The sequence below is a fragment of the Muscardinus avellanarius genome (assembly GCF_963383645.1).
Source record: "Muscardinus avellanarius genome assembly, chromosome: 15".
Taxonomy (NCBI): domain Eukaryota; kingdom Metazoa; phylum Chordata; class Mammalia; order Rodentia; family Gliridae; genus Muscardinus; species Muscardinus avellanarius.
In genome coordinates, this window is record NC_137801.1 from 50,269,783 (window position 1) to 50,282,605 (window position 12,823).

The following is a 12,823-nucleotide window of genomic DNA, read 5'->3' on the forward strand; positions in this document are numbered from 1 at the left end:
AAAAGTATAAAAATAGGTCTGGGAGTGTAGCCCGGAGGTAGAAGGGTTTCCACGAACCCTAGTATCACCAAAAAAAAAAAACAACAACAAAAAAAAACCAGCCTCTACTTAAGACACAGGAAACTCAGATACGAAGAGCTCTATATGTACCTCTTATGGCAAAGAAAAAGTGTTTGGAATTTAAACATTCATATATACATACCGAAATAATGCTGAAAATCAAGAAAAATAAGCATGAATTTTCCCTGCCATTGGGTTTGGCAATGACAGCATAAGTAATATTTTGGAATACATAATTATTTGGTACCTACATGTATTGTCTTTGTTCAACGTGAAAAAGATCCTTGCTTTCCATATTCTGCTCCAAAAGTGTTCTGTTCTGTAGCATTAGTGTCTGAATTTGATCCAAGAGATGTCGATTTTCTTCTTCCAAATTTCCCTTAAGTTGACTGAGCAACTGTTTAAATATAAGTTTAAAAAAATCAATGAAACATTTATATCATGAAGACACAGGTTTAGGTTCTTTTTTTTTTTTTTTTTGCAGGTCTGGGGATGGAACCCAGGGGCACTTAACCTCCGAGCTACACCCCCTGCCCTATTTTTTATTCTTTATTTTGAAACCGGGTCTCACTGAGTTGCAGAGGGCCTCACTAAGTAGCTGAGGCTGTCGGCGAACCGCGATCCTCTGGTCTCAGCCTCCCGAATGCTAGGATTACAAGCGTGCGCCACCACGCCCGGCCAGGTTTAGGTTCTATACCATTTCACTTAACAATTAGATGATTTGTACTTTGATAAGAACATGAATATTTTAGTGATGACAGCTACAGTACTGGTTTATATGCTATAGATATGCTTTCTTACTTTCCACAAACACTGGGTTTAATATATAATAAATTATCTATTTCCTAAATTACTGCCTTTTATCTTGAAAATGGTTTCACTTATATAGTAAAAAAGCTAGATTCAAATCTATGATTTCCTATTTAAGTGGCTAGAAAATGTTGGACAAGTTAATTCTCAAATCTATAAAATAGAAGAGCTCCTACCCTGCTAAAATGGCTAGGATTAAATAATTTATATATGCCAGGAGTGGTGACGCACACTTGTAATCTCTATATTCAGGAGGCTGAGACAGGAAAATCAGCCTAAGCTACTTAGTGAGGCCCTTTGCAACTCAGTGAGATGCTGTTTCAAAATTAAGAGGATTAAGCTGGATGTAGTGGCACACATTTGTAATCCCCACGCTTGGGAGGCTGAGACAGGAGGATTGCACAGGTTCAAAGCCAGCCTCAGCTACTTAGTGAGATTCTCAGCAACTTAGTGAGACCCTGTTTCCAAATAAAGTATAAAATAGGTCTGGGAGTATAGCCCAGAGGTAGAAAGCCCCTGGGTTCCAACCCCAGTACCACAAAAAATAAATAAATAAATAAAAATAAAAATAAAAAAATAAAAAAAATAAAAGGACTAAAAAAATAGGGCTGGGGGGTATAGTTCAGAGGTAGAATAACCCTGGGTTCCACCCCAAGTACCGCAAAAAAAAAAAAAAAAAAATTACATCAAGTAAATTTACTTAGTAAATTTAATTTTCCCCCAAACATTATTTCTAAGGAAGCTTAAAAGTTTGTGCATAGTTTTAGTGGCTTCAACTAAGGGGAGTTAGGTAATTTAGTAAATGATTAGTATTACCAGATAGTTTAGGCTTTTTTTGTGTATATTAGTAGAAACTTAAAATTATGCCTTAGCTAGGTCAAGGTTCTAGGAAAAAATCAGAAAGCCCAAAGCAGTGATTCTCAAAATTTAGCATCACTTTTGGAGTAGATTTCTGGCCCCTAGATTTGAATTCAGTAGTTCTGGAGTGAGCCCAGAGATATGTATTAAAAAACAAAACAAAAAGCTGGGTGTGGTAGCACACGCTTATAATCCCAGCATTCAGAGGCTGTTGCCAGAAGATCACGGTTCACGGACAGCCTCAGCTACTTAGTAAGGCTCTTTGCAACTCAGTGAGACCTTGTTTCAAAATAAAGAATAAAAAACAAAACAAAAATGACATAAATCCCTTACAAGCACTATCACTTCCTCCCAACCCAAAGGAAAAAGAAAAAAAAAAATTGAAGATTCTCAAAAGGTAAAGAAAATCAAAAAGGATACTTACTATGAATAACCATAAACAACCACCTAGATCAAACAACTGTCAATACTGTTCCATGCTGGTTTACTTATATATTGTTAAATTGGAACATAACACCTGCTAGATTCTTTGAGAAGTAGAATTCCTTTTTTTCTATCTACAGCTTCATACAATATGACTTTTTACTCCTCTCATCAAGTAGTAGCTCTCTTTCCTCTCTTCTAGAATTTTGAATAGCTTTGGACAAAGAGAGTAAATGATATGTGAATGCTCTAAGTGTAGGCCTCAAGAGGCTTTTATGCTTCCACTTGGTCTACTAGAACCCAGCTAGAGGATGCAAAGCCACGGAGAACAGCAAAGATGTTCCCAGGAGGCCGCCAGAGAAACACCCCCAAAAATAAACTACGTATGAATAAGCAAAACCTGTGGCCTAAACATTAGTGGATGGCAACTGGGCATGGTGGCATATGCTTGTAATCCTGGCATTTGGGAGGCTGAGATTAGTCTATTTATTGCCTTTATCAGTATTTCAACCTCAGGCTATTTGATTTGAGGGTTGGCCTCTGACAGCTCTCCCAAGAATGGGGTTTGCTCTGCTTTTCTTTAAATCAAACCAGTCTCCCTTAGGAGTAAAGTTGCTGGTTTTTACATGTGTTCAGAGGGGATAGGGAAAAAAGAAACCAAAAGATAAAAATTGCCTCAGACAATCAAAATATTCCCCAAGATTGATTAGTTTTCCTTTAATAAATGTATCTCAATTTGTTATATAACACCACTTAAGTTCTACAGTCCTAAAGTACTTTTTGACAGTTCTGTCCAATTTTATCTATTTTTGTGGTACTGAGAATTGAGCCCAGGGGAAACAGGGTCTCACTGAGTTGCAAAGGACCTCACCAAGTAGCTGAGGCTGTCCGTGAACCTGGATCCTCCTGTCTCAGCCTCTCAAATTCTGAGATTACAAGTGTATGCCACCACGCTCAGCTGCCACCCACTAATGTTTAGGCCACAGGTTTGCTTCTGCATATGTGGTTTATTATTGGGGGTGTCGTCTCTGGCTATCCTTGAACCTAGGATTCTCCTGTCTCAGCCTTCCAGGTACTGAGATTATAGATATGCATCACTAAGCCCAGCTTCTCTTTTTTCTTTCTTTCTTTCTTTTTTTTATAGTAGTGATTGAACTCAGGGGCATTCTACCACTGAGCTATACCTCAGCCTATTTTATTTTGAAACAGGGTCTAAGTTTCTGGGGGCTTTGGTAAATTGAAGAGGCTGGCCTCGAACCTGTGATCTTCTTGTCTCAGCCTTGCAAGTACTGGTAGGTACTATAGGCCTTTGCCATCATGCCTCATTCACATGTTTCTCACTCTATCATTCTGGAAGTACACTATCCTAACTGTATGCTATTTATATTTTGGTAAATAATACTAATATTCTATTGGTTTATAATTTCACACTAAGCTGAGCATGCTGGCATATGCCTGTAATTCCAGTACTTGAGAGGCTGAGACAGGAGGATTTGCTGATTCGAGGACAGCCTCAGCAAGCAGTGAGAGAGACCCTTGTCAACCTACTGAATCCTGTTTCAAAATAAAATAGAGCTGGGGGTGTAGCTCAAAGGTAGAATGCCCGTGAGTTCAATTCCCAGAAACAAACACACACACACCATACTAGATGAACAATAAACATTTTTTTCATTAAACACAATTTTACAATTTTCAGAACACATGGAAATATAAGTTTAAGTTAATTGTAAAAAGGGATGAAATGAATGGTAAAGTAAACTTTTCTGAATTATCGTGCCCATTCTCTCAGAAAAAACACTAAGTACTCACTGCTATTGGCATTTAAGAGATCACTTACCTTTAGGCTGTGCTCATATCTAAAAGGAGGAACTAAGCCATTGAATTTTTCTTAGCTCACCTCACACTGGTTATTCAACTTTGTGGATGTGATATCCAGCTGTTGGTACTGTTCCTTTAACTTTGAAAATTCAGCTTCTAATCTTGTTTGTTCCAGTTTTGAATTATTTAGAAGACTTTTCAGATTTTTATGGTCAGTTTGTAAAACTTCAGTCTCTTTTAAAAGCTGACTATATGTATGATTCAACCTGTAATTAGAAATCATAACAAAAAGAATTAGATTTTCTCAATAGCTTTCATTGGCTGGACATGGTGACATATGCTTATAATCCCAGTACTTGGGAAGCTGAGACAGGAGGAGTGTTCAAAGTGAAACCCTATTAAAAAAAAATCAGGCTGGGGTGTAGCTTAGAAGTAGAATGCCTCTGGGTTCACTCCCAAGTACCCCCCCCCAAAAAAAGGAAAAAGAAATAAAATAGCTTTCATTATACTTTATACAATGTAACATGCTATAAATACTGTTCAGATATACTTACAGAAAATGCAAGATTCTTCTGTCAGCTTCTAAACTTAAAAGCTTTCAAAATTACACCCTTTTGAAGCAGACTAATTAGAGCAGCAAGTTTTGATTTCCCAAGGATTTAAATGAAAACCTCTCCTGTGTCAATATAAGGCCATTAATGCACAAATCAGCCATAAAATTATGAGGCTGCTTATTTGTTACAGTTTCAAAAGTCAAGAACTGGGATACCAAAATAGTAGACTAAAAAGACTAGGTTTAATTACACTATCTCAAGAAGTATATGAATGTCATCAGGTATAGAAATTGTTGAATAATATAACTTATAATTTTAGTTAGTTAAAGCTGGGCTTGGTGTGCACACTTGTTATCCCTGTACTTGGGAGGCTGAGACAGGAGGATCACAGGTTCTAAGTGAGCTGCAGAAACTTAGTGAGACCCTATTTACAAATGAGAAATAAAATCAGGCTGCAGTATAACTTGGAGGTCGAATGCCGTTGGGTTCAATCCCCAGCACATACACACATACACACACGCACACGTGTGTGCATAAAGACACACACATTTTGATTAAAGTAAGAGAACAGCCAGGCCTGGTGGTGCACGCTTGTAATCTCAGTCCTTGGGAGGCTAGATAGGAGGATCGCAGTTTGAGACAGTCTCAGCTACTTAGTGAGACCCTCTGCAACTTAGTGAAACCCTGCTTCAAAATAAAGAATAAAAAATAGGACTAGGGTTGTAGCTTAGCTTGGAGGTAGAATGCCCCTAGGTTCAACTCCCAGTACAAAAAAAAAAAAAAAAAAAAGAATACAAAATAGAGCTGGAGTTGTAGCTCAGAGGTAGAAAGCACCTTGTTCCATCCCCAGTACTGTGCAAAGAAAGAGAAAAAAAAAAGGAGAGAGAACAATGTAGGAAAATAGGAGAACTAGGATTTTGTTTTGTTTTTGTGGTATTGAAGACTGAACCTAGAGGTATTCTTTTTTTTTTTTTTTTAGGGGATTTTCTACCTCTGGGCTATACTCCCAGACCTATTTTATACTTTATTTGGAAACAGGGTCTCACTAAAATTGCTGAGAACCTCACTAAGTAGCTAAGGCTGGCTTTGAACCTGTGAGATCCTCCTGTCTCAGGCTCCTAGGCGCTGGGATTACAAGCATGTGCCACCATGCCCGGCTTGTAGTCTATCTTTAAGTTATGCCCCACTCTCATTTTATTTATTTGTGAACAGCATTTCAATGAGTTGTGAAGGGCCTAGGTTGTGGAGGTTAGTCTTGAACCTGTGATCCTCCTGTCTTTGCCTCTGAAGTACCGGGATTGCAAGCATGTGCTACCATGCCTGGTGAGAACTAGGTTTTTGCTTCTATAACTAGCTGCACAATTTTATTATGTAATATAGTTATTGATCTGGGATCTTTTTAAAATATTTCTTTAACTATAGAAATAACTGTACCAAACAATTTGTTTTTTAAAAATTTTATTTTTTTGTGGTACTAGGGATTGAACCCAGGGGCATTCTACCTCCAAGCTATACTCCTAGCCCTATTTTTAACCCTTTATTTTGAAATAAGTCTAAGTTGGAATAAGTCTAACTTGATTCTAAGTTGCGAAAGGCTTCACTAAGTAGCTGAAGCTGGCCCCGAATCTGAGATTCTCCTGTCTTAGTCTCCCAAATACTGGGATTACAAGTGTGTGGCACCATGCCCGGCTTTTAATAAACTTTAAATCCAAATTATGATGCCGGGCGTGGTGGCGCACACTTGTAATCCCTGCGCTTGGGAGGCAGAGACAGGAGGATTGCACAGGTTCAAAGCCAGCCGCGCGCGCTGGCTTAGGAGACCCTGTTTTCAAAATAAAAATGTAAAAATAGGTCTGGGAATGTAGCCTGGAGGTAGAAGGGCTTCCAGGAACCCCAGTACCACCAAAAAAAAAAATAAAATAAAATAAAATAAAATAAAATAAAATCCAAATTATGACTGGTATTAAAAAGAGGCAACATAAGTTTCAGATATAAGTAAAAACAGAATTAAAATACATAAATGTTACCTATCATTTTCACCACAAAGCTTCTTATAATCTGCTGCCACTGTCTCATGCTTTTTGTTTTCAAGGAGCATCTTTTCCTGTTCGACTTTTATCATTTTTTCCAAATCCTCCAATTGTCCTTTCTGTTTTAATAACTGATTGTAACTGGGGAAAAAAGTTAGGTATTTTGTTTGTAATAATTGCAAACAAAGAAAATATTTTAGAAATGAAAGAAACAAAGAGTAATTTATTAATAAGTATCACATAAAACACATGTAAATTCTAAATTCTCTTTATAAATTACTTCTCTAATATGTTTAATGTATAAAATTTATCATATAGCCCAAAGACAGTTTGTTTTAAATTAACAAAACAACAAAATATAACTAATTACCGGTCTTCAAGGTCTTTATGTTCCACTTCAAGATTCTTGTGGGCTGACTTTAAAGTTCCATGCCTAGAGATGAGAGATTCATATTCTGAAGCCTGCCGTTCATGAAGAAGTTCTAGCTTTTCATGATCTTTGATTAAGGAATCATAGAGAGATTTTAAGTCTTCTCGTTCTTTGATTATAGATTCGTTTTCATTTTCTAAGGAAGACTGCTGGATTAAGAGTTGTGCATTCTGGTTCATAAGTGAGGTACTTTGAGAATTAAGAGTGGAATTTTCAACCTGTAAGAATGTGTATGATTAACAGACATAAGAAAAATATTTTTTAAAAACAAAAGATTATAATATTAGCCCAATAAACTGCAGTTAAACCATAACAAATATATACATATTCTACTGGAAAAATTTGGGTTTTACCTTTCCACAGAATAAGATTATAATTTATTTTTGGAAGTATTATGATATTGATATATGTATATATGTGACACATACATAATATATATGCTTATTTATGAATTATATGTATGTTTTAGGTTGAATGTGTTTTAAAGATAATTCCCAACTATTTATATTCAACTTATGAAACAATATTTGAAATGCTCGTTTATAATTTTTAGCTTATCACTTGAGAGTTAACAAAACTAAAAAATTACAAGGGAACTTCTTTCTGCTCTTTAAAGGGTTTGAGAGAATTTACTTTCCTGCTGGATTATTCTGTTTGAAAAGACACTGGTGGTGTTAGTGTCTTTTAGTTAGTAAAAGATCCTTTGAACTAGGACAAGCCTAATGACAAAATTCCCATGTTGTGTGTTTTCAACCAACTAAATTGATAATAAAGCTATAAAAATTGATTAAGAAATAATATGTAGCAACCATACTAAAAAGCAAGGGTTTCTACCTGAGTAATTAGAATCAACTTTTTGAAATGATAGAACGATTGAAAAAATAAGCAGAAGTAAAATCATCTATATTTCATTTGGGGGTAAATGTATTAATATTTATATTGTCTGACACTTGAAAAATGCTGATGTTTGAAAGTTTGGTATGGGATTTTATCTTCAATTGTTAAATTCCTCACTAAAAAATGTCTGGTCTTGCTTGCCAGGAGTGGTGGTGTACGCTTGCAAATCCAGCGCTTACGAGGCTCTCAGCAACTTAGTGAGACCCTATTTTCGAATAAGGTATAAAATAGGTCTGAGAGTGTAGCCCGGAGGTAGAAAAGCCCCTGGGTTCCACCCCCAGCACCACACACACACACACACACACACACTACCCTCCCTTATTTTATTACATTAACTCAAAAGTTTGGTTGCATATGCCTGAAATATTACAACCTGAAGCTTGGCATTCTGTGTTTGAAGAGTAGTATTCTGTTCCTGTAATGATACTGTCTGCCTCTGAAGAGCAAGAATCTGAGCCTGTAAATTATTGTTCTGTGTTTCAAGTTGCTTCAGTTGAGTTTTCAATGCTTGCTTCTCTGCTTGTAGTGTAGCATTCTTATAAAAGAAAGAAAGAAAGACACCAAATATATTAAAGACAAAAGCAACATCAAACTATTTCTTTAACAGTACTGGAATTTTGTACAATGAGCATTTATTACTATAATTTCAAAATACCCTCAACAATCTTAATAAAAAATAACTCCCCTTCTATCCCAAAGTGCAAATGAATGTTTAAGACAAAGAAGTAAGAAGTCATTAATACTAAAAACTTTAGTATACTACTGTGCCTATGTCTTATTTGCCTTTTTAAAATTTTTATTGAGTACTGGGTATTGAACCCAGGGACATTTTAGCACTGAGATATACCTCCAGCCTTTTTTATTTTGAAACAGGATCTAAGTTATTATACACAGATCTCAAACCTGTGATTATCTTATCTTAGGCTCCTAAGTACCTAGATTACAGGAGTGGGCTACTGTGCCCTTCTATCTACTTTATATATTTATTTTTTGCAAGCACTGGGGATTGAACCCAGGGGCATTCTACCTCCGAGCTACACCTCCATCCCTATTTATTCTTTATTTTAAAATAGGGTCTCACTGAGTTGCAAAGGGCCTCACTAAGTAGCTGAGGCTGTCTGAGAACCATGATCCTCCTGTCTCAGCCTCCCAAAGGCTGGGATTACAAGCATACACCACCAGTCCCGGCCGAGTTTGTCAGTTTTATGACTATTTTTTTTTTTTTTTGAGATACTGGGGATGAAACCCAGGGGCATTCTACCTCCAAGCTACAACCCCAGCCCTATTTTTATTCTTTACTCTGAAACAGAGTTTCACTGAGTTGCAAAGGGTTTCACTAAGTAGCTGAGGCTGTCTGAGAACCACAATCCTCCTGTCTCAGCCTCCCAAATCCTGGGATTTTAAGTGTGCACCATCATGCCCAGCTTCAGTTTTATGATTTAAAAACTGCTCAAAAGAACTTATGTGAGGCTATATCCAACTAAGAGGGGGTGCCTTTTTTAATTTGCCCAAAGGCAAATGTATACGTAGGTGAGTGGAGGGGAAGTCCCATGAGTAGCAGCAACAATATTTTTTCCCTCCCTCCCTCCCTCCCTCCCTCCCTCCCTCCCTCTCTCCTTTTTTTCCCTCCTTCCCTTCTTCTTCTTCTTCTTTTTGGCTGTACTGTGGATGGAACACAGGGGCATTCTATCTCCGAGCTAAATCTCCAGCCCTATTTTTTATTCTTTATTTTGAAGCAGGGTCTCACTGAATTGCAAAGGATCTCACTAAGCAGCTAAGCCTGGCCGAGAACCTGGATCTTCCTGTCTCAGCCTCCCAAATGCTGGAATTACAAGTGTATGCCACCACCCCCGGCAAAAATAAGTCTTCCCTCCCTCCCTTTCTTTCTTTCTCTCTTTCTTTCTCTCTTTTCTTTTCTTTCTTTTGTGGTACCGGGGTTCCTAGAAACCCTTCTAGCTCTGGGCTACACTCCCAGACCTATTTTATATCTTTTTATTTGGAAACAGGGTCTCTTAAGCCAGTGGGGCTGGCTTCGAACCAGTGCAATCCATCCTCCTGTCTCCGCCTCCCAAGCTCTGGGATTACAAGCATGAGCCACCACGCCCGGCAAAATAAGTATTTTCTAAAGACAAGTATTTAGAAGAGAAGCAGATTTATAGGAACAATGTTAATCATCTATTTAAACTGTCTAGCCCTAACAGATGTTATATAACTTCTTTACTTTTTTTCATAGTATAAAGCACTCATTAAAACTATTTCAGTATAAGACTTCTGGAGTATATCCAAACAAAACACACAATTTTCAATTTTTAATACATATGGCCATATTTTAATTTTATAAACAAGTTAATTAGTATAAAATCATAGATCATTATATTTAATGTGAGATATTAAAATGTCATGGCTACTTTATGTTCAAGATTATTTATAAATTTAATAAAAAACACCATCAAAAAGCATAAAGAACCCACCAGATATTAGAAACAGAAACAATGTTTTGTTTTTTTTTTTTTGGTGATACTAGGGGTGGAACCCAGAGACTTTCTACTTCTGGGGTATACTCCCAGACCTATTTTATATTTTATTTGGAAACAAGGTCTCACTAAGTTGCTGAGAGCCTCACTACTAAGTAGCTGAGGCTGGCTTCGATCCTGTGCCATCCTCCTCTCTCAGCCTCCCAAGCCCGGGGATTACAAGCGTGTGCTACTATGCCCGGCAGAAACAAAATTTTAACATATGGGGCAAAATTGGTCTATCACTGCAATATACATAAAGAGTTACAGCCAAATCAAAACAGATTACTTTTATATCTATATTGAGAGACAAAGATAATATTCACTTTCATATTATATATACACTCCATGCCACTGTTCAAAAAGGCAGATCAGCCCGGTGTGGTAGCATATGCCTATAATCCCAGTTAATATTAACCATCTGTTTAAAATATCTAGGGAGGTAAAGACAAGAGGAAGGTTCAAGGACAACTTCAGAAATTTAGGGAGAACCAATTTAAGCAAGACCATATTTCAAAATAAAATAAAAAGGTTGGGAATGTATCTCAGAGGAAAAGTGTCTCTGCATTCTATTCCCACTATCCCCCCAAATATAAATAAATACAAGCAAACCATGATTTGGCTTCTATATTATACCAAAAAATAAAAAATAAGAAAACAGATTTTTTTTGTGTGGTAATAGGGATGGAACGCAGGAGCATTCTACCTCCGAGCTCTATCCTCAGCCCTTTTTTTGTTCTTTATTTTGAAACAGGGTCTCACTGAGTTGCAGAGGGCCTCACTAAGTAGCTGAGGCTGTCTGCAAACCATGATCCTCCGGTCTCAGCCTCCTGAATGCTAGGATTACAAGCATGCACCACCACTCCTGGCTCAAAAACAGAATGTTTTAAGATGGTTTTTTTCTTTTGTGTGTGTGTGTGATACTGGGGATTGAACGTAGAAGCATTCTACCTTCGAGCTACACCCCCAATCTGATTTTATTTCTTATTTGGAAACAGGGTCTCACTAGGTTGATAAGAGTCTCACTACTTTTGAGGCTGTCCTCGAACCTGCAACGTTCCTGTCTCAGCCTCCTAAATACTGTGATTATTCGCACGTGCCACCATGCCCAGCTTAAGATGGGTTTTGATATTAAACTATTCTTTTGTTCAAATAAAGGATGAAAAAATTATACAGGAAAAAATAATATGAAATACTGATGTATTTGTATACCATCTTGACACAAAAAGTAAACCATTTTACTTATCTATGGGAAATACTTGTGATCTCAGCATTTGGGAGGCTGAGACAGGAGGATCTGGGTTTGTGGACAGTCTCAGATACTTGCAACTCAGTGAGAACCCATTTCAAAATAAAGAATAAAAAATAGGACTGGGGGTGTAGCTAGGAGGTAAAATGCCCCTGGGTTCCATTGCCAGTACTGAAAAAAAAAAAAAGTTAAAATTCCGGTAATACTTAATGTTCAGTAAAGATAGGTACTCTATTAGTGCGAATGAAAATTGGCATGATTTTTTAAAGGCTAATTAAAAAGCATCAACCAAACACACACCCCCAGAAATAAATGAATATGAATATATATATTATATATTATATATATTATATATATATAATGTTTAGAATTTATTTAAATAAATTATGGTAGCCAGGCGTGGTGGCATATGCGTGTAATCCCAGCATTCAAGAGGGGGAGACAGGAGGATCATGATCTTGGTTCCTGGACAGCCTCAGCTACATAGTTAGAACCTTTGCAACTCTGTTTCAAAATAAAGAATAAAAAAGAAAATAGGGCTGGGGGATGTATCTCAGAAGTAGAATGGCTCTGGGTTCCATTCCCAGTACTGCAAAAAAAACTCCCCCAAAACAAAACAACAACAACAAAGAACAAAATTGAGAGATCTCAAAGAGAACTTAACTGGAAAGTGCAAATTAAGAATTTTGTAAAACATGATCCCACAGTTAAAAATATTCCCACACATAAACCATAAACATTGGGAAGATACACTATATGCAGAGATTATTTTTGGACAAGAAAGTAGAAATCAATGACATGGGGACTAATTTTTGGTTTTATGGTTGTAAGTTTTTATTAACTGCATTACTTTATATTAAACTTTTAAAACAAACAAACCCAGTAATAACAGCCACAACTATTTTGCTTGTTAACATTTATGTCCCTGAAGCTCATTCATCTTTGAAGGTAAACATTTATTGTTAAATGTGTTTGTTTCTTGTTTACTATCAAGTATTTACTGAACTCATTCAGTGTATATTTATTAAGTATCTACTACCTACCAGGAATTATTTTAGATACCAAAAACAGTGGGGAAACAGAAAGACAAACCATCTGCTATCATAGGACTTCTGGCCATAGACAAGCAACAAATAAATAAATAGAAAATATAACTTCATTAGTGAAGAAAAATATTATGA

General features: G+C 36.7%; 1 protein-coding gene across 5 annotated transcripts in view; it reads right to left on the reverse strand.

The window, feature by feature from the left end:
• The window catches only part of CCDC88A (coiled-coil domain containing 88A), a gene marked incomplete at both ends in the record, with an annotated part of 155,010 nt that overhangs the window by 25,017 nt on the left and 117,170 nt on the right, over window positions 1–12,823 (reverse strand). For all 5 annotated transcript variants that reach the window (XM_080712084.1, XM_080712082.1, XM_080712083.1 and 2 more), the window contains 5 exons: window positions 312–457; window positions 4,049–4,235; window positions 6,551–6,694; window positions 6,924–7,201; window positions 8,254–8,415. In XM_080712084.1, the coding sequence (XP_080568210.1) occupies window positions 312–457; window positions 4,049–4,235; window positions 6,551–6,694; window positions 6,924–7,201; window positions 8,254–8,415 (917 nt within the window). The remainder of the gene's footprint in view (window positions 1–311; window positions 458–4,048; window positions 4,236–6,550; window positions 6,695–6,923; window positions 7,202–8,253; window positions 8,416–12,823) is intronic.